This window comes from Artemia franciscana, chromosome 4, assembly GCF_032884065.1.
Source record: "Artemia franciscana chromosome 4, ASM3288406v1, whole genome shotgun sequence".
NCBI classification, from domain to species: Eukaryota; Metazoa; Arthropoda; class Branchiopoda; order Anostraca; family Artemiidae; genus Artemia; species Artemia franciscana.
The window spans coordinates 53966303-53989344 of record NC_088866.1 but is presented as its reverse complement, the minus strand read 5'-3'; the positions used below and the strand labels follow the sequence as shown (position 1 = coordinate 53989344).

The window sequence follows — 23042 nt, the reverse complement described above, 5'->3', positions numbered from 1 at the left end:
TATATAAGATTTGGGGGTAATTTGTACAAGCAAATTATGGGAATTCCCATGGGGGGGAATGCCAGCCCATTTATAGCTGACTTGTTTTTAAGTCAACTAGAATATAAATATATGATGGATAAGAATAATCCAATTAATTTAAAACATGCTTTGTCAAATAATAAAAGATATTTAGATGATATTTTGGTCTTAAATTGTAAGGATTTCATTGATATTTCTAAAAATATATATCCATCAGAGCTTATTCTTGAGCCTAGTCATGGCGCTGGTCATGAAGATCATTTCTTAGATTTAAATATTAATATTTGTGATAATAATAAATTAAGTTTTAAAATGTATAATAAAACGGATGATTTTGATTTTGAAGTGATTAGTTTCCCATTCCCTGAAAGTAATATACACTCAAATATCACATATTCAGCGTTTTTCTCACAGTTACTTCGTTATGCAAGGATTTGTAGTAATTATATTGATTTTAAAAATAGATGTAAAATCTTAAGCCAAAAATTGATATCAAGAGGTTTTTCTGCAAATAAATTAACTTGGCAATTTAAAAAATTTAGTTTTCATTATAACAAACTTTTAAATAAATATCAAAAGAATTATCTAGAAATACTTAAAGAAATTTTTAACTAATTTCGGAGGTTCGAGAAATGTTGTCACAGCGCCATTTATTTTGAATTGTGTTTCTAATTGAGCAGATTTTTTAAAAAATTAGCCACATGGTAAAGATGAATTCTATAATTGTTTAGTTCATTCAGGTTTTTTGCAATGTGTTAATATTTGTGATTTGGTAAAATTTATAATATTTAGTTTACCTATTGTTGCTAAAGAGAGGGATATATTAACAAGATAAGCTTGTTTTGGTTTTACTTGGTTGTTTTACATTTGCTGTTTTTTTTTTCATAGGCATGTATTTTGGGGGTGATACCTGACGCGGGGATGCCATGGATATTCTGTGGTAGCCACAACACTGTGCTGGGTAGAGAATTTAGAGTGGCGAAACCCTATATAGGCCAGTGTATTCTCCTGATGAGCCCTTATGTTGGGTGTTGCCTCTGAATTATTTGTCTATATTATTTTTTCTATTGTTCGGTAAATGACGACTTATACTTATTGACGACATGACTGCCTGTCCATGGATTATTCTTTATGGTTGATTGTGTGTGGCTATACTGTTTGACCTATGTGATTGTATGGATGAGTAGGGTTAAGGCCTCATTCAAGTGCTGGTCTATATTAATCACTAATTTAGGAAAACAGTCTTCCTTTTCTCCTTCTGTCTCTTTTTTTTTTTTTTTTTTTTTTTTTTTTTTTTTTTGTGTTTGTGCTGTAGCATTGATGATTTCTCTTTTCATGATATATATATATATATATATATATATATATATATATATATATATATATATATATATATATATATATATATATATATATATACATATATATGCATATATATATACATATATATATATACATATATATATATACATATATATATATATATATACATATATATACATATATATATATACATATATATATATATATATATATATATATATATATATATATATATATATATATATATATATATATATATGTATGTATATATATATATGTATATATATATATATATATATATATATATATATATATATGTATGTATATATATATATGTATATATATATATATATATATATATATATATATATATATATATATATATATATATATATATATATATATATATATATATATATATATATATAGACTTAGCATGCTAATTCTAAAAATATTATTCTTAGATATATAAAATCAAAAACTACGAGCCTGAGAAAATTTACCTGATTTTTGAAAAAGGTTAACACCCCTAAAAGTCAAGGGAAATCACAACTACAGGTGCAGCGTATCCGAGAACCCTATTGCAGAAGTTTCGAATTCCCATAGGCAAAAATGTGGAATTTTGTATTTTTTGCCAGAAGATCACGGATACGTGTTTATTTTTATTTTTTTTTTTCAGGTGTGATCGCATCGAACCAAGAGTCCAGAATATCGGAAAAGAGCCCATTCGAACGGATATTAAAATTTCTAGTACCCTTTTTAAGTGACCAAAAAGACTGGAGGGCAACTAGCCCCTCTGCCACCCCTTTTTTCTTCAAAGTCGTCCGATCAAGATTTTGAGATAGCCATTTTGTTCAGCATAGTTGAAAAGTCCAGAAACTATGCCTTTGGGGATATCTTGACCCCCACCAGCCACTGGGAAAATGTCCCGGCATTATTTAAAAACGATCAAAAATCAAATAAAAAAAGTTTTTTCAACTGAAAGTAACGAGTTAACATCAAAAACTAAAACGAACACAAAATATTAAGTATATGAGAAGGTTGTACCCTCCTCAATACCTCGGTCTTTATGCTAAAGTTTGACTTTTTGTCCTATTTGTTTTTTAGATCGACTCCTGAAACACAAGGGTCGTTTAATTAGGATAATAAGCTTTTTTAAAGGTTCTAAAAAAAAATAGCGGAAAAAGCGAGGTATTGAGGAGGTGGCAACCCCTTTCATATACGTAATAATTTCTTTTCATTTTAGGTTTTGATGCTGCTACTTACTTTCAGTTAGAAAACCTGTTTTTTCTTTATATTCTACAATCAGAGTCCAGTTTGTTTCTGATCATCACAAGAGATAATATCCATTTTTGATTCATGAAAGGGTGATCGAGTTGAAGCTTTGAACAAAATTTGTGAGTCGACTGCGGGACTTCTTAATTTCTGTTTGGTTAAAGATGTAAAAACAATTTTTCCTTGGTCTTCACAAGGAATATCTCATGGTCTTCACCTGGTCTTCACATGGGCAAACATTAAAAGCTAATAAAAAGGATTCAATCCTTCACCTATTTTTCATGCTTTGCTAGCTTAAGAATGTGAAGCCAAAATAACCTCAGCCTTTACGTGAGAAAAACAGCTCTTTTTTTACTTGATTTCACATTTATGCGATACAATAGTATTTTAGTCCGCTCACCTTCTTATAGTAATGAGCAAAAAAATCTCAAACTGTTTTTATTAAACGGATAATAAATAATAAACAGAATGATAATATTAATTAATTAAGCCAATAATTAATTATTAATATTAATAAAGGAATTAATTAAACCAATAATAAATATATAATCTCTCCAGTTTTGGACTCAGACGGCAAACCATTGTTGCACAAATTATTATTAAACTCAATCATTCCCAATCAAACAGTTCGTGGTAACGAACTTTAGTAAGGAGCGCCCTGGCTCAATAGTAACCAAAACTCTAAAAAATGGAATTTCGATACCAATAGCTACATCAAAAGAATCGTATTTTAATGCTGATTTTAAATATATAAGTTTCATCAAGTTTAGTCTTACCCATCAAAAGTTACGAGCCTGAGAATATTTGCCTTATTTTAGAAAATAGGGGGAAACACCCCCTAAAAGTGATAGAATCTCAACGCCATCGGATTCACACCATCAGATTCAGCGTATCTGTAGAAGTATCCCTGTTGTAGAAGTTTCAAGCTCCTATCTACAAAAATGTGGAATTTTGTATTTTTTGCCAGAAAGCAGATCCGTGTTTATTTGTTTGTTTGCTTTTTTTCCCAGGGGTGATCGTATCGACCCAGTGGTCCTAGAATATGCTCGACGGCTCATTCTAACGGAAATGAAAAAGTTCTAGTGACCTTTTTAAGTGACCAAGAAAATTGGAGGGCACCTAGGCCCCCTCCCACGCTAATTATTTTCCCAAAGTCAACGGATTAAAATTCTGAGATAGCCATTTTAATCAGCGTAATCGAAAAACCTTATAACTATGTCTTTGGGGACCACTTAAGTCCCCATGGGAGGGGCTACAAGTTACAAACTTTGACCAGTGCTTACATATAGTAATGGTTATTGGGAAGTGTACAGACGTTTTCAGGGGGATTTTTTGGTTGGGGGAGGGGTTGAGAAGAGGGGATATGTTGGGGGAACCCTCCATCGAGGAATCTGTCATGGGGAAAAGAAAATTTCCATGAAGGGAGCGCAGGATTTTCTAGCATTATTTAAAAAAATAACAATGAAAAAATAAATATGAAAAAGTTTTTTTCAACTGGAAGTAAGGAGCAGCATTAAAACTTAAAACGAACAAAAATTATTACGGATATGAGGGGCTTACCACCTCCTAATAATTCGCTCTTTACGCTAAAGCATTTTTAGTAATTTCAACTATTTATTCTACGGCTTTTGTGATTCAGGGGTGATTCTTAATGAATTGGGACAAAATTTAAGCTTTAGTGTAAAGAGAGCGAGGTACTGACGAGGGGGCGAACCCCCTTATATATGTAATAACAACATGAGAATACAAAAGATCGTTACGTAAGCTAATTTATAAGTTACGTATATCTTTCACTAATAAACACATTCGTAAAAAATTAAAAGTTCAAGTTGCCTTTTTAAGTAATGAAAAAATTGGAAGGCAACTAGGCTTCCTCCCCCACTCCTTTTTTCTCAAAATCATTCTATAAAAACTATGAAAAAGCCATTTAGCCAAAAAATGCAAATTCCGTTTTTATTATTTCTCTGCGAAGAGCCAAAATCAAAACATGCATTGATTCAAAAACGTTCAGAAATTATATAAAAAAACAAGCTTTTTTAACTGAAAGTAAGGAGCGACATTAAAACTTAAAACAAACAGAAATTACTTCATATATGGAAGGGGCTGCTTCCTCATCGACGTCCCGCTCTTTACGCTAAAGCTTTTTACTGTTTTAAAGAGTAGAGTTGAGAGAGTCAAACTTTAGCGTAAAGAGCGGGGCGTTGAGTAGGAAAAGCCCCTTTCATATACGAAGTAATTTCTGTTCGATTTAAGTTTTAATGTCGATCCTTACTTTCAGTTAAAAAAAACTTGTTTGATTTATATAATATCACTAAGACAGAGGTTACTTTAAACGAGGGGTTGCTCTCTCGTAGAAATCATGTCCACCAGTTGGGGAGTGCCAAAAGTGGCGGAACTATGCCAAACGTTTTGGGGACTATGCAAAGCATGTCGAAACTTTTCGGCACATGCGGCGTTCCGAAATGTACACCAGGTGACGGGAAGTCAGGGTCCCCTTGGCTTTAAATTAACTTTTTTCTCTGTTTTAGCACTTCAAAACTTTCGTGAAGGAAGTCAACGCGTCCACTTAGTAAATTTTCCAAACAAAGGGCCATTACTTTGTGGTTTGAACAAAGATCTATATAATACTGCAAACACACTTTAGTAACAAATAATGTTGTCTAAAAAGTGTTAATTCGGTTTTCCGAGCCAACTTTCTTGATATTTCGATTAAAGTAGGCAAATCCATGCATATTAGATTTCCAGAAACGTTGTTATTATAACCGCATAAAGCTGATAAATAAAATCTAATCCTTCACCTATTTTTCATGCTTTGCTAACCGAACGAAATAACTCATGCCAAACCAAAGTTAGATTCGGCCTTCCCTGAAGAACAACAATCTCTTTTCAAATTAATTTTAATATTTAGGAAGGTTTAGTTTTGGAGCCATGTCCTCTGAAAGATGTAGAAAGGGGGGGGGCATCCCCACCAGGAGTCTATTTCACTCTTTAAGCACTGAAAAGGGTTATGTCAAAAGAAGCAAATTTTTGGAGATAAAGATACAATGAAGAATAAGCAGTGAACGGTGCTGAACATGTAGCACAGAGGGACAGATTTACAGGACAGAAGATTGGAGGTGATATCAAAATTTGTTTTTGCCGTGCCGAAGGTTTCCACCGTATATCATCAACTGAAGTTTGGGATAATCTTGTTAATAGCATTTTAATATTTTGTAATTTTATACACTGAAATAAAAATCAAATGTGAAATAAAAATCAATCAAAATGTTTTGCAAATTTAACCTTTCAACATTAAACTGCAAAATTAGTCTTGCAGTCTTCTGCAAGATGATTCTGCATAATTCACGTAATTTTAAGTGCGTTGTTGAGTTATGAACGTGCCAGTTTTGCCATTCCGATGATAAAATCCAGTCTGGTATACATATGGCTTGGTGAGAGCCCTGAGACAACCCATATTATTGATACTTTTACATGGTAAAGGCCCATTATGCTCTATCTGGGTGTACGTTGTTTCTATCAGAAAACTTCAGGCAAGAAGCCAATAGATCCAATTTGTAAATTTTTCAGACCAAGATCCATTACTTTGCGGTTCAAATAGAGCTCTTTTTAAGGCTTGTAAACTCTCAAGACCACACCACAGTCTTGTAATTTGCCACAATCACTAATTGTTTTATTATGCCATATTTAATGAGTAATAAAGTATCACGTTTCAAATTTTTCCTTTTAAGAAAAATGTCTTTAAATGTTCAATTTTTAAATCTTAATCTGGACATATCTTGCCCTGTGGATTTCCATATTTTCACAACAATCACTCTAGTATAGAATTAAGCTATAATCATTTTCAAGATGAGGGTAAATCTATCTAAATTCAGGAAAAAGTCTGTTGTTTTTGTTTTGTTTTTTTTTTATAATCGGTGTTCATATACCTATTAAGATTTTTTCTTCTTTTTTTGTCAATGAAAGTACCGAGATAAGTATTTGTTCAATGAAAACACCTAAAAGGTGAGCACCAAAATCTAATGGACGGGGAGGGGGAGAATAAAAGCGGGTCATAAGTCCCCCTATTGGCATAACTGTGTATAGTCAAATGGAACATTTCAGACGAACATTGCTGGAAGTAATCATGTTTTATTTAGGGCAAAACTGTTTTTCAGATTAATTTTCTTAGTATTTTATAGAAAGTACGTGATCTTGGTGAGTGGAACATCCAGAAATTTTCATGAACAGATATCTAAGCTGATTCCTGATAACTTGTCTCTGCTGCTTTCTTTATAATATAATAGAAATTTTGTCTGAAAAGTGAATGTTTACAATACTTCATGAATTTTACCAAAGGCTAATTGCCTCCTTTTAACAGTACTAATCCCCTAGAGGCTCATATGCCTGTAAAGGAGGAGGAAGACATACGATTCTATTAAATCTATATGTATATATAAATAAGTTGTCTGTCTGTCTGTCTGTCTGTCGAGTGACGTCATGTTTGTGTGTCGACTGATGTCATGTTTGTACTGATGTCATTATAAGGATTGAGCTGTATGTCGTCATAAAGTTGTTTGTCGACTGACGTCATGTTTGGCAACTGATGAAATTACAGACCGGGACTCCGGGACACAAATGACGACCGGGACACCGGGACACAGGGAATATATATGACGACCGGGAAACTCAAAGAGAAATTACAGACAGGGACACCGGGACACAAATAACGACCGGGACACAGGGAATATAAATGACGACCGGGACACAGGGACACAACAACAACGGGGACGCCGGGGGGCACAGGGGGATATATAAATGACGACGGGGACATAGGGAACGTTCGATTAGCAATCACCATCAACAAAGCTCAAGGGCAATCATTAGAATAATGAGGTATAGATCTGAATGCGGATTGTTTTTCCCATGGACAATTATATGTTGCATGTTCAAGAGTCGATAAACCTGACAATCTATTTATATGCACAGACCATGGGACAGCGAAGAATGTTGTATATTCGCAAGTTTTACGCAGTTAAAAACATATATATATCTATCTATATTCACAGGTGGGACACAGGGACACAACTACAATGGCGCGTAACTAATATAGCGCGTAACGACTTACGCGCGTGGGGGGGCTTGGGGGTTGGCGCGAAGCGCCCCCACCAGCTAGGTGTTGGGGTGGCACGAAGCGCCACCCCAACATCTAGTACTAAATAAAAAACAAAGAGAATAAAAATTTAAAAATTGACTTTAAAAAAGTGCTATTTTTTAACGTAACTAATTTGATTATTCTAAGGGTAGAAAAAGAACCTCTTTGGTAGGATTCCCCACTTCGCATAAATTTCAAATGACATCTCTTTTTATTAAAGGACGACATTGAGTAAAACATATTAAAAGTTGGGCCTACTAATCTCAGGGATAGAGGGAGAGCATTCCTTAGATCCCCAACAAACCTGCATATGTCCAGAAGCTGTTCTTGAAAATATAAACTTTTTAGCATTGATAATTTAAAAAATCTATGCACTTAAACATGACACAAAAGCAAATTATCACTAAAAGCTTACCTCACTCGTTCTTATAATGAGTCGGTATAAATGACGAGAGGATTGATTTTGATGTCCGTTACAGTCGGCATTTCTGCTCGTCAACTCCTCCGCCATTTTTTCTCGTTTGATACTTATGGCAACCGGTCCAAGATTCTCATCCATGCCGAACCAATTTTGATGTTCTAGAAAACAGAGTGACAGATAATACATAAGTAACGTGCAATCTCACTTTTTTTATGTCAAACACTTTTGGAATCGGGACACAAATGACGACCGGGATACCGGCACATAGGGAATATAAATGACAACCGGGACACTCAAAGAGAAAGCGACCGGGACACAAGGAATGTTCGATTAGCAATCACCATGAACAAAGGTCAAGGGCAATCATTAGAATCATGAGGTATAACTAAAAAAACTAAAAAAAAGGTAAAAAACTAAAAACTAAAAAAAGACGAATTCAAAAACGAATGTATATACAGACTGGGACACCGGGACAAAAATGACGACCGGGATACAGGGAATATAAATGACGCCCGGGACACTCAAAGAGAAATCACAGACTGGGACACCGGGATACAAATGATGACCGGGACACAGGGAATATAAATGACGACCGGGACACACGGACACAACTACAACGGGGACGCCGGGGGGCACAGGGGGATATATAAATGACGACGGCGACACAGGGAATGGTCAATTAGCAATCACCACCAACAAAGCTCAAGGGCAATCATTAGAATCATGAGGTATAGATCTGAATACGGATTTTTTTTTCCATGGACCACTATAAGTTGCATGTTCAAGAGTCGGCAAACCTGACAATCTATTTATATGCACAGACAATGGGACAGCAAAGAATGTTGTATATTCGCAAGTTTTACGTAGTTAAAAACATATATATATATATATATATATATATATATATATATATATATATATATATATATATATATATATATATATATATATATATATATATATATATATATATATGTATATATACATATATATATATATATATATATATATATATATATATATATATATATATATATATATATATATATATATATATATATATATATATATATATATATATATATATATATATATACATATATATATATATATATACATATATATATATATATATATATATATATATATATATATATATATACATATATATATATATATATATATATATATATATATATATATATATATATATATATATATATATATATATATATATATATATATATATATATATATATATATTCACAGGTGGGACATAGGGACACAACTACAATGGCGCGTAACTAAAATGGCACGTAACAACTTACGCGCGCGGGGGCTTGCGGGGCTTTGCTTTTTAATCCCTTCCTCGTACAAGAAAACAAACTTGGTTTTGCAGGGGAAAAGGGGGGAAGCAGAGAGAAACCTTGTGAAGCACTTGTGCATTTCAAATAGTCTATGTTTGACATTTTCTTTCTTTACACAATGCTTTCAAGTTCACTGTACCTTCATGTTCATGAACGTGTGAAAGAGCTTAAAGCTGGTTTGACCTCTTTGTCAGGTTATTTGCAACCTCTAGAAAAAAAAAGTCATAACATTTTTTTTTCAAATGGTCTGAAAATTTATATTTTGTGATAAGTCCACTTATCGTACAGATAGAACGATTTTTATTTAGTTTACTATTTTATGAAAAGAAATAGAACATATTTTTCACTTCCTTCAATCTCATCTCTTTATTTTAAGAATAAAGTTAAGATAACCTATATAACTTTATGGAAGAAGAGGCTCTCTTATTGCCAGAGAACTGAAACTCCGCTGAAACCAAGGCGAGCGAAAACGAATCATTCTTAACATAAACGTACCCTGTCCTTTCAATGGTTTCACATTGGTTTAGTAGGCATATCATATTGGTTTGCTTAGGGTCCATAAGAATGTAAACTGATTGGTGTATTCACATTCTGATTGGTAAATTATTTTTTACAGACCATTAACCGGTCACTGACCTGACCATTTACATTCTTACACAAAATGTGTCAGCCTTCCAAACGTTATTGCACCTTTTTTGCCATCTATATTGATTCAACACGTTTTTTCCCATAAAAAAAAACGTAATCCTTATGCCATAGGATTACACTGGCAAGTGAAAGATTTTACTCCACGTGCCAGGGTCATTTATCACATGAGGTGACAAATTACACGTGGCAAAATTGTCCGACTACATCAAAAATCATGTACGTAAACCACAATATTTCCAGTCGACATGCTGCAGCGACACATACCTATTCGTTGTCTATCTGATAAATTGTACTATAGGTCACAAAGACCTGCGTTGGGTCCCCGAAGTGGAACCCAAGGGTGAAAAAAACACAACATAAAAGTTTGTGCTTGTCGAAAAGTTTAAAAACATGAAAAAATATCCCCTGACCCGTCCAATCGGGAACCGGGAGTCAACAGACGGCAAACACAAAGTTAACAGTGTAGAATTCAAGCCATGCTAAGTTGTACACGAAGATTGGTGGCAACATCAAAGACACTAAGTAATACTAGCCCACACACTAATTTGGAATAGAGAAGATTTTTTTCAAAATGAGGTTCACAAGAGGCTTTCAATCCTCATTGCTAGCAAAAAACTGGACCCCTTCTCCTTAGCTCTCCCCAAGAGGGAAATTCTGGCTGCATTTATAAGCCACAAAGCTTATGTAGTTTACTGTGCTATTCAGGGTGTAGGTCCAAGTCCTTCAGGCGTAGTAGACACTAACACGGAGGGGGGATTAGCCTATGCCCGACGACAAGGTTTAAACTAGATTTTTACGATGCCACCTTGATTTCCAATATTCGTCAGGTCTGGAAAAAATTGGTACCGTATGATTCGTATCATAATAAGCTAAATCAATTGACAAAACTAGAGGCTGGCTCAGAAGTGAAGAATTCAGTATCAGAGGTTAAGGGCATTTCCAACTTTGAAATGCGTGCACACCTAGTGACATGCCATTCATGGCAGAAATGTGCCACACCTGGTGCGAAGAGACCTGGTGGCGAAAATTGGGTAACCCCTTGTCAGACCCTTGAGTAATTACATCAACAAATGACAGTTTGCAATCCCTTGATGACAAACACTCCTGACCAATTCTAAAAATACTCCCTTCTGTGAATCAACGAATCCAGAGAAGCACCAGAATCTGTTGTTGTTGCTCTAGACTGGTTCTCTAAAAGAAAAATCGTGTCAAAGTTGCTTTTTTACAGCTTTGGCTTAGATTGTATTTCAAACCTAACGTCTGGAGAAAAATCGCAGGAAAAAAGACTGCAACGTTGAGCGACAATGAGATTGGTTTTTTCCAAGCACAAATGCTCTTGAACTCCCATCCTTAAAATTGTTATCCAGATCCTTTCTAACAAAAATCTTGTATCCAACTAAAACGATTGATATTTAATTTTTACCTCCGTATAAATCAATTCTTGAATTCGTTTGAACGAGCATTCATTCAAACTCAAACAAACCTAAAAAAAAAAACACAAAACAGACATACAATCAAACGAGGGCGCATCCAGGTCTTTCATTCAGGAAAGGGGGGGGGGGTCAAAACCTATGACCTCCCTGGATACAGCTTTGTAGTCAACATATTTTTTTTATAGTCTTTAATGTAAGTTAGACTAATCAAGGAGTAGAACAATTAACCACGAATTATTTATTTACGAGAAATCAATAAATTAGCCACTCATTTAAGTTCAAACAAATTGAAAAAAACTATAGCTTTAGGATCAAACTTAATGTAGGTAAGATCAATCAAGGAGTAGAACAACTGACTACTGATTAATTATTTACAGGAAACCAGTCCACTATTACAAAATTAGTCACTCACTGAATTTTATAGAAATTCTAAAAAACTATAGTTTTAAGATAATTCAATAAGATCAAAATCAACAAATATGTAGCCTATACTTTAATTTCAGATGTCTATATTTTTGCGACGTACTATCAAGCCAAATAGCTCCGCCTTTTTAAACCGTTTTCGCTCAGTCAAGTTTTTTTTTGTATGAAATTTTAAGCCAGCAAAAAGAACGAAAAGATTTTTAGTCGCATTTTTTTTTTCTCTGTTTCTCTGGTTGAATATAAATTTGAATTTCGCCTAGTTGAAAAAATCTCTACATGAGAAAAAACACCAATGTACAAGCAATGATAAAGCAGAGGCAGTGATTTTTTCTAACATAAATCTTAAATACAAACTATTAATTTCTTCGACTTTTCTGCTGACATAACAATGTCAAGTCGAAAGAAGTTTATTCGAGTAACGTTCAAACCTGTCCATTATGCCATTTCAATGCCCCATTGGGACCAAAAAAGAAAAAAAAAAGACACGCCAGTGATACTCGGGCTAAAATATGATTTTCTCAGATTTGCAAAAGGAGGGAGGCTAAAAACCTCCGATTAAGGGTCTTCAGACATAGGACTTTCAACAGTATAATTGCAATTTCAATTGCAATAACAAAAACGTTGGCAATCCGCCAACGTTTTTGAAGGCTTTGAGCTCTTTCTTGAAATTCACAAGAATCTATTTCGTCATCCTTCTTTTCGGCCATCCCTGTAGAACTGAAGGAAAAATAGAGTTGTCGTACCCAAATGGGATGGAAAAATGTCGTAAGGAAGAATTTAAAGGAAACTGGGACTTCTTGGGAGGGGGATAAAGCAGTGAGGTTTTGATAGACTGGTGTGGAGGATGAGCATAGACAACTGTGATGGCCTCAGGCGGCTTGTTGCTGCTATGAGTTGTAGTATAGTAGTAGTAATACTACTATAGTAGTAGTAGTATTTCATCATTAGTTTTTAATCTCAAGTTAAAGATGGATAATAGTTACTGTTCAGTGACAAAAATCAGTGACAAATGGCAAACATTTTGCATCTAGGAATTTACTTAGCTTAGAATGCATTTTTAGTATTCGGTTACTATGGGCTGCGGATCACTCCTTACTACATCGTAGCTATTGTTAAAACCAAGATGAGAATAACATATAAAAAAATTAGATAACATAGCAAATTTTCAAACCTAGGACAAAAACACTTTTTACGAGCCAGGTCCGGAGCCCTTTTCAAGGTGGGACTGAAACTGTTCTTGTGGCTACGTAGTTGTTTAAATTATAAACTTAATGGACTGTTGTTCTACGTGCCACATATGCTACACAGTCCCCATAGTGTCTGGCACAGTTCTACCACGCTTGGGACGCATTCGCCACGTACCATCTGGTGTAAACGATTTGTGAAAGTAGGTGCCACCTCGAGAGAAACAAAAAGTATTCCACTTTCAAATTTTGGCATCTGGATTATGTTGCCTTTCAAAAGTGATAAGCGCTTTATTTAAAGACTGATTACTTCACTCCATTGATCCAGAAATTATGCATAATCGATAGGAGAGTTTTACTTGAAAATAGGCTAGAAAAAAGGGGCAAACAGCGCAGAAACAAAAAAAAAACAATTTGCTAACTTCCAGATCATACAGTTTTTTTTGTTTTTTTTATCATATAGCGTTTTCTAAGCTTCAACACACATGATTTTTCTTTTTTTACGCGTGTCGAGGTGGGTGGAGTGGATCTGAACTCCGAAACTTTCCCAATTTTGGAGCACTACTTTTTCAAGTTGTCAAATAAACACCTTTTTATTATTCCCCCCCCCCATTATAAGAAAAAACTTGTTTACGTGCCCTAAAACGGTTTCTTTTTTTCATTCTGCCGTCAGACAGGCTCTTTGGCTAGTGTTACAACAATTTATTAAAATAAAATATACCTTGTCCATAAAAATAAGATCTATAATACAAAGCTCCAGCGTCAATATTTTCAACTGTAATTGGCTGCCTTTGATATGGGCATATTCCATGAATCCAATGTGTATTATCGGGGGGAAACTCCAATACGGAAAGGCCATAAGTACATGCAGGTCTGAGAAGAACTTCAGAAGGGACTGAAATCGATTTCGAAGGGGACGAAGCGATCGACCGCCGCTTACTTTTGCTAAGCCTTTCCAGGTTGGCTCTTGTCAGTGGAATACACCACTCAGCTTCCCCTCCAAACTCGTTCCGAAAATACGGACAGCTAGAAAATAAGATACTAATAAATATGCAGAAAGTGGGGGAGAGCAGGATCAACTGCTGTTCCAAGCTTTATTCAAGACTGAGGTTCAAGGGCGTATCCACGATTTATGTTTTAAGGGTTATAAGGCGGGAGCTCAAGGTCCGCATTAACTTTGAAAAACATCAAAAATGACGTTAAGTCCCTGTTGGCTGTGTTTTTATAAGTCGGAGGGTGCTTTTTTGGGGGAAAGGGGGAGGGATTAAATCACTTAGCCCCTCCCCCCTGTAGATGCCACCTTGCTCAAAATAAGAGAGCATGCATTATTATATAATGGGAATAATACAGGATTTCCTATTATTCTTGACATTGCTAAGAGTCTAAAAAAGAAAGGACTGAATGCGGTATATTCTTCTTTTCTTTTTAGCGGATGTTCATCATGATTGAAAAAACTATATATATATATATATATATATATATATATATATATATATATATATATATATATATATATATATATATATATATATATATATATATATATATATATATATATATATATATATATATATATATATATATATATATATATATATATATATATATATATATATATATATATATATATATATATATATATATATATATATATATATATATATATATATATAAGCTTCCCCGATTTCTAAAAACGATGCGTGCTAAGCTTGAAACTTGAAACTTAATTGTTGTAATACCTGGTCAAAATTAAATAAAAAACAAGTTTTTTTTAAACTGAAAGCAAGGAGCGACATTAAAACTTAAAACAAAGAGAAATTATTCCGTATATGAAAGGGGCTGTTCCCTCCTCAACGCCTCGCTCTTTACGCTGAAGTTCGACTCTTGGTCTATACCTCGCTCTTTACACTAACGCTTGGATTTTGTCCCAATTCCTTAAGAATGACCCCTGAATCACAAAGGCCGTAGAATAAATAGTTGAAATTAATAAAATTACTTTAGCGTAAAGATCAAAGTATTAGGAAGAGGTGAGCCCCTCGTATGCATAATAATTTCTGTTCGTTTTAAGTTTTGATGCTGCTCCTTACTTTTAGTTGAAAAAACTTTTTCATATTAATTTTTTCGTTGTTTTTAAAAAATTCTTCACCTCCTTCATGGATATTTTCTTCCACCATGACAAATTCCTCCATGGAAAGTTCCCCCCGAATAACACCCTCCCCTCAACCCCCCCTAACCAAAAAAATCCCCCTGAAAGCGTCTGTACACTTCCCAATAACCATTACAATATGTAAACACTGGTCAAAGTTTGTAACTTGGAGCCCCTCCCACGGGGACTGTGGGGGAGTCAGTCGTCCCCAAAGACATAGTAATTAGGTTTTTCGACTATACTGAATAAAATGGCTATCTCAGAATTTCGATCCGGTGACTTTGGGAAAAAATGAGCGTGGGAGGGAGCCTAGGTGTATTCCAATTTTTTGTCACTTAAAAAGGACACTAGAACTCTTAATTTCTGTTAGAATGAGCCCTCTCGCGATATTCTAGGAACAATGGGTCGATAGGATCACCCCATGGGAACAAAAAACTAACAAATAAACACGCATCCATGATCAGTCTTCTGGCAAAAGTACAAAATTCCACATTTTTGTAGACGGGATCTAAAAACTTATACAGTAGGGTTCTCTGATACGCTAAATCTGATGGTGTGATTTTCCTGAAGATTCTATGACTTTTAAGGGGTGTTTTCCCCTATTTTCTAAAATAAGGTAATTTTTCTCAGGCTCGTAGCTTTCGATGGGAAAGTCTAAACTTGATGAAACTTATATATTTAAAATCAGCATTAAAATGTGATTCTTTTTATGCAACTATTGTTATAAAAATTCCGTTTTTTAGAGTTTCGGTTACTATTGAGCCGGGTCGCTCCTTACTACAGTTCGTTACCACGAACTGTTTGGTATCGAATCATCATTTGTACACAACCAGTTAGACTAGCTTCAAGCTAGTCTAACTGGCTAAGGTAAGCCTAGGTCTAAGACTAGCTTCAACAATTAAATATCATTGACCAACCCAGAAAAGACATTAAATTTTGTAAAGAGCAAAACACTGGTAATTGCCAAAATATTTGCATATATTTTAAAAAGATATTAAAGCAATTCAAAAGCCTTACAAAAGAAAAGTTTGAAGCTTAATACAGACCGTTGTTAGAAATTAGGCCTGCTTTAATAATCAAATATCTTTGAATTGATACAGTATGAAAAGACATCAAATTGCTTAAAGAGCAAAAACACGTGGTTGCATAAATATTTGTATATATCAAACTGTTCGCTGTAACGAAGTGTAAGAAAAGAGCGAACAGGCTCAATAGTAACCGAAACTCTAAAAAACAGAATTTTGATATCAATACATAGCCTACATCAGAAGAAGCTCATTTTTATGCAGGTTTTCAATATAAAAGTTTCACCAAGATTAGTATTACCAATCAAAAGTTAAGGGCCTCAAAAAATTTGCCTTATTTCCGAAAAAAAGGGAAACACAACCAAAAAGTCATAAAATCTTAATGAAAATCACACCATCAGCTTCAGCGTATCAGAGAACCCTCCTGCAGAGGTTTCAAGCTCCATTCTGCAAAAATGTGGAATTTTGTATTTTTTGCCAGAAGAAAGATCACGGGTGCGTGTTTATTTGTTGTTTTTTTTGTTTTGTTTTTCACGGGTGATCATCCAGTGGTCCTAGAATTTCCCGAGAGGGCTCATTCGAACGGAAATTGAAAGATCTAGTGTCCTTTTTTAGGTGACGGAAAAAATTGGAGGGCAATTAGGCCCCCTCCCACGATCATTTTTTCCCAAAATCGCCAGATTAAAACTTTGAGATAGCCATTTTGTTCAGCACAATCAAAAAATCTGATAGCTATGTCTTTGAGGACGATTCATTCCCGCATAGTCCCTGGGGGAAGGGCTGCAAGTCATGAACTTTGTCCATTGTTAACATATAGTATTGGTTATTGGGAAGTATACGGACATTTTTAGGGAGGATTTTTCTCTTCTTTTTTGGGTGGGAGGGGGTCGGGGGAGCTTGTAACGTGGGAGGATCTTTCCATGGAATAATTTTTCTTGGGGGAAGAGAATTTGTATAAAGGGGGTCTGGATTTTCCTGCATGATTTAAAAAACTATAACAAATTAAATAAAAAAAGTTGTTTGAACTGAAAGTAAGGAGCAACATTATACTTAAAACGAACAGAAATTATTACGCATATGAGGGGGTTCGCCCCCTCGTCAATACCTCGTTCTTTAAACTAAAGTGTTTTTAGTAATTTCAAAAGAACTTTTTATTCTAATTAAACGGCCTTTGTGATTCAGGGATCATTCTTAAAGAATTGGAACAAAAATTCATGTTTTCACCCAAAATTCGCATAGATAATGTCAATTTGTAAGTTATGTATATTTATTAGTAATAAAAACAGTCGTTAATAAAATTTAAAGTTCTGGTGGGCTTTTTAAGTTACCAAAAAATTTGAGGGTAACTAGGCCCCCTCCCCCACTCTTTTTTCTCAAATTCGTCCGATCAATATTTTGAGAAATGATTTAGCCAAAAACAAATAAAATTAATATGCAAATTTCGTTTTAATTATTCATGTACGATGAGCCAAAATCAAAACTTGCATTAACTCAAAAAGGTTCAGAAATTAAATAACTTAACAAGTTTTTTTTTTACTGAAAGTAAGAATCGACGTTTAAACTTAAAATCAAAGGGGCTATCCCCTTCTCAACGTTCCGCTCTTTACGCTGAAGTTTGACTCTTTCTCACAACTCATCTTTTTAAAACAATAAAAAAACCTTAGCGTAAAGAGCGGAGCGTCTAGGAGAGGATAGCCCCTTTCATTTACGGAAGAATTTCTGTTCGTTTTAAGTTTTGTCGCTCCTTACTTTCAGTTAAAAAAAAAACTTGTTTTTTTACTTAACTTTAACAAGGGATTACAACAATTGAAAAACCTCAAAAAAAGAAAACCAAAAGTTTGAAGCTTAGTAGAAAGGGTTGTTAGAAATACGACTTGCTTTAATAATGGAACATCTTTGAAAAGACTTAGTATGAAAAGGCAGCAAATTGTGTGCGGCTCGAAGACAAGCGACAATGAGAATACATACATAGAAGAAATTTAGGATTTCGCAGAGGGGCTGAGAGGCTAAGCCATGAGTCCCCTCCCCAATACATACTTCCCTTTATAGCCAGTTAAAGACGGAGTAACTCAGTACGATACTATTCATCACTCCAGCGACGTTATGAATATGCCTACACAAGCAGGAAGATACAAGGAATTCTTCTGTCCTAAAAATTTACACAAACGTCGATATGTCAGTAACTAGAGCCAAAGAATGGACCTTCAGACAATTCTACCCCAATCCCTTCAATATAATCTTAATATTCGTCACTTTGTCCATGACATACATAAGATAAAATATCAGACAAATGAATAAATTATTTCCATAATTCATCAAGCTAATGTACAGCGCAAATTCAAGAAATTAAACTCCTTTCCAATACCAGCTTAAACAAATAAATAAAATGTCATGTCATTCGTCGGAGCCTTGAGAAACCGGAAGCGAATTATACGCATTTTTTTTTATTAAACTTCAAACAAAATATGCCTTTATTTTTCACCAAGGAAGGAAAGACAGATGTCAAAGAAACGGGTTTACTGATCCAACAAAAGAAAGCGTTTAAAAAAGGTAAAAAATTTTGTATTCATGGAACTCGATAATAAAGGCACTCACATTTGAATAATTTTCAGCGTTTTGGAATAAGAAAACGTAATGTAACGGTAATTCATAGCTACAAAAAATTGCTACATCAATGCACAGCTACCACAAAAACGGTGCACAAATAAATTTTCATGGGAGCGAGGAATACAAGAAAAAGCTGGATGAAAACGATAAGAAAAACGTAGTGAGATGATTGTCGACCTCCTACTCTTTTATCACTAGTTTTAGTGATTTTTGTTTCACTTCCTGGTGATGTAACCTGTAGTGATTCTTGGTATAAAAAAAGTGTTAAAAAACGGTAAAAATTTCCATTCATACAACTGTATATGGTATATGATATACATTTGGTATAATAGAATCGAGTCGTACTTGAACAATTTTTCGGCATTTTGATGTAAAAGTATAGTCTAACGGTAATTTCATAGCAATAAAAAAGTGATTACTCAAGTTTCATTAACACAAAAACAATATACAAAAAAATACGGGAGCAATGAATAAGATGGAAAAGATTGTAGAAACGATACAAAAAAGTAATGAGATGGTGCCGACCTCCTAATTTTACATCCAGAGCCGTTCAATGGGGGGACGGCAACCGGGGCGCCTTTCTCCAGGGACCATTTCTGGATGCACGGTGGGGAGGTAGACCATTTGATCAAATGTTTCACTTTGATTCTGCCTTTTTGCTTATATTTGAGTCAGGAGTGGGCGTTGTGAATAAATTTCCCCAGGATCACCAACTCTAGGATACGCTTATATCAAAAGTTTTAGTGATTTTCGTTCCTCTTTGGCTGTATTGGTGGTTGGTAAAAAAAAAAAATAAAGCGCTAAAAAGTGGTAAAAGTATCCAGCTTTGGAATTATACATGGTAATAGACATGGTACATGTCTATCTAGACATGGTACATATACATGGTAATTATACATGGTAATAGAGCAGACTCGCATTTGAATAATTTTTAGCCTATTGGTATAATAAAAGGTTATTTAACAGTTAGTTCATAGCTGCAAAAAAAGTGCTTACTCTATGTTGCGTTTCCATAAAAACGTTATACCAACAAGAGCTAAGAGCTCATATGGCAGCTGTGACGAGGTCGGAAGAGCCAAGAGTCAAGAGCTCATACATGAGCTCTAGAAAAATTCTAAGAATCAATAGATTGCTTTAAAAGGAAAATCAGAGGCTTAATGCCGGTCGGGATTTAAAACAAGAGCTCTGAATCATGAGGTCCTTCTATATATCAAAATCCATTAAGATCCGATCACCCACTCGTAAGTTAAAATTACCTCAATTTTCCTAATTTTTCCTCTCCCTCTAGTCCCCCAGATGGTCGAATCGGGAAAAACGACTTTATAGAAACTACCCATTTTCATCGTCCTAGCACGTCCAGAAGCACAAACTCGTCAAAGCGCTGAACCCCCACCACCTAACTCCCCCAAAGAGAGCGGATCCAGTCCGGTTACGTCAATGACGTATCTACGACATTTATAAGCGTTTCCCAAGATTTCCGGTTTCCCCTTCCAACTCCCCCAATGTTAACAAATCTGACCGGGATTTCAAATAAGAGCTGTGAGACATGAATTCCTTCTAAATATCGAATTTAATTAAGATCCGGTCACCCGTTCTTTAGTTAAAAATACCTCAATACTTCTGATTTTTACAAATTAACAACCCCCAGATCCCCCAAAGAGAACGGATCCGCACCAATTATGTCAATCTCGTATATATACTTGTGCTTATTCTTCCCATCAAGTTTCATACCGATCTCTCCACTCTAAGCGTTTTCCAAGATTTCTGTTTCCCCCCTCCAATCCTCTATGTCCCCGGAACCGATTCGAATCGAAAATAGATCATCTGAGACACAGGATTCTTCTATATATCAAGTTTCATTAAGATCCGATCACCCATTTGTAAGATACCTCGATTTTCACGTTTTCCGATAATTCCGGTTTCCCCCTCCAACTCCCTTCAATGTAACCGGATCTGGTAGGGATTTAAAATGAGAGTTCTAAAGCACAAGATCCTTCTAGATATGAAATTTCATTAAGATCTGATCGCCCGTTCGTAAGTTACAAATACCTCATTTTTTTTAATTTTTCCAGATTGCCCCCCCCCCCCAACCCTACAAAAGATAGCGGTTCCGGTCCGGTTATGTCAGTCATCTATCTTGGACTTGTTCTTATTCTTTCCACCAAGTTTCATCCTGATCTCTCTGCTTTAAGCGTTTTCCAAGATTTATACCCCCTCCCCCTAATGACACTGGATCCGATCGGGATTTAAAATAAGACCTCTGAGATACGATATCCTTCCAAACTTCAAATTCCATTTAGATCCGATCACTCCTTCGTAAGTTAAAAATATTTCATTTTTTCTGATTTTTCAGAATTAACCCTCTCTCCCAACTCCCCCAAACAGATCAGATCCATTCCGGTTATGTTAATGACGTATCAAGAACTTCTGCTTATTTTTCCCACCAAGTTTCATCCCAATCCCTCCACTTTAAGCAGTTTCCAAGATTTTAGGTTTCCCCCTCGAACTCCCCCCAATGTCACCGGATCTGGTCGGAATTTAACATAATAGCTCTGAGAAACGATATCCTCCCAAACATAAAATTTCATTAAGATCCCATCGCCTGTTCGTAAGTTGAAAATACTTCATTTTTTCTATTTTTTCGAACTAACCGGTCCTCCACTCCCCCCAGATGGTCAAATCGGGGAAAAGATTATTTCTAATTTAATCTGGTCTAGTCCCTGATACGCCTGCCAAAATTTCATCGTCCTAGCTTACCTGGAAGTGCCTAAAGTAGCAAAACCAGGACAGACCGACAGAATTTGCGATCGCTAGATGTCCCTTGGTTAATACCAAGTGCCATAAAAATGTAGCATAATTGCTGAATAAGACAGAAAAGTTTATAAGAACGATATCAAAAAAAAAATTATTGGGATGGTTACCATCCTTTTATTCTTTTATCACATTTTGGTTTCTCTCCTTTGGACTTATGTTTCTCTCCTTGACCTGAAATGACCAACTAGGAGCCATCATATAGGGATGTTACAATCGTAAGACGCAGACAAACCGGACTGTTACAACCACAAGATGCAGCAAAACTGGGATGTTACAACCGTAAGATGCAGATAAATTGGTCTATTACAACGATGAATGATGAAGATAAATGGGGCGTGAAATGGGACTGAGCCGTAAGATTCAGATAATAATACATCTTGAAATCTTTTTGCGGGGATTGCTGGGAATTTTCAAGAGTAGACAATGCCTGTTAGGAAGAATACATGTAAAAAAAAATTACTTCACAGGATTTACTAGTTGATAAAGTAACTTACAATAAGAGATGAAAAAAGGACAGTAACATGGATCAAAGTTTTGAATTAGAAATATCATTTTCCCGTGACTGTGCTATTTGTAAAGGCCACTATCATAATTTCAGTAATTCTGATGAACATATTGCAGCAAATTTTGAACTTGTAGACAATGATCAAACTCAGATCAAAACTGAGCTTGATGAGGCAGGGAGAAAAACCTGGGATGAAATGAAATCATCATAAATATCAAGAATGAAAAAAAAAGTTCATCTTTATACATGGCACGTTCAAGCTCATCAATTTATGCCATAGAAGAGGATGACCAACAAGTACGAATCAGAATAAGTCTTTACACAACATTAAATTTTGTCAGTTTTACAATATTTCATCAAAGATAGGCTGAAAATAAAAAGGTTCTGATGCTAACCCTTATTGATTTAAATCTCAAAAATTTTGTCATATACAGGAACAAGTCTCTGACCTTTTCCTAGCTGGAACCCAATTAAGATCGAATGACTTTTTTGAAGTTATTACAAATGAAACTAAAAAAAAACAAAAACACCTACTGAAATTAAATCTACATACAGAGCATTTTATCATGATGTCATAAGGCCACCTATCACGCCATAAAGAAAATATTACGAAAATAACACCAGAAAACGCAGTTTTTGTTAAAAATTACTTTAGTGCTACCAATAAAAGATCTAAAGCCGAATTGGCCAACTATTTCCAACGAATAGTTCGGTTACAA

The 23042-nt window shown here is 34.8% G+C and overlaps 1 protein-coding gene across 1 annotated transcript in view; it reads right to left on the bottom strand.

The window, feature by feature from the left end:
- LOC136026600 (signal-induced proliferation-associated 1-like protein 2) overlaps positions 1-23042 on the bottom strand; it is a gene marked incomplete in the record, with an annotated part of 213523 nt that overhangs the window by 153618 nt on the left and 36863 nt on the right. The window contains 2 exon segments of the mRNA XM_065703317.1: positions 8166-8329; positions 13948-14252. Of these exon segments, the coding sequence (XP_065559389.1) occupies positions 8166-8329; positions 13948-14252 (469 nt within the window).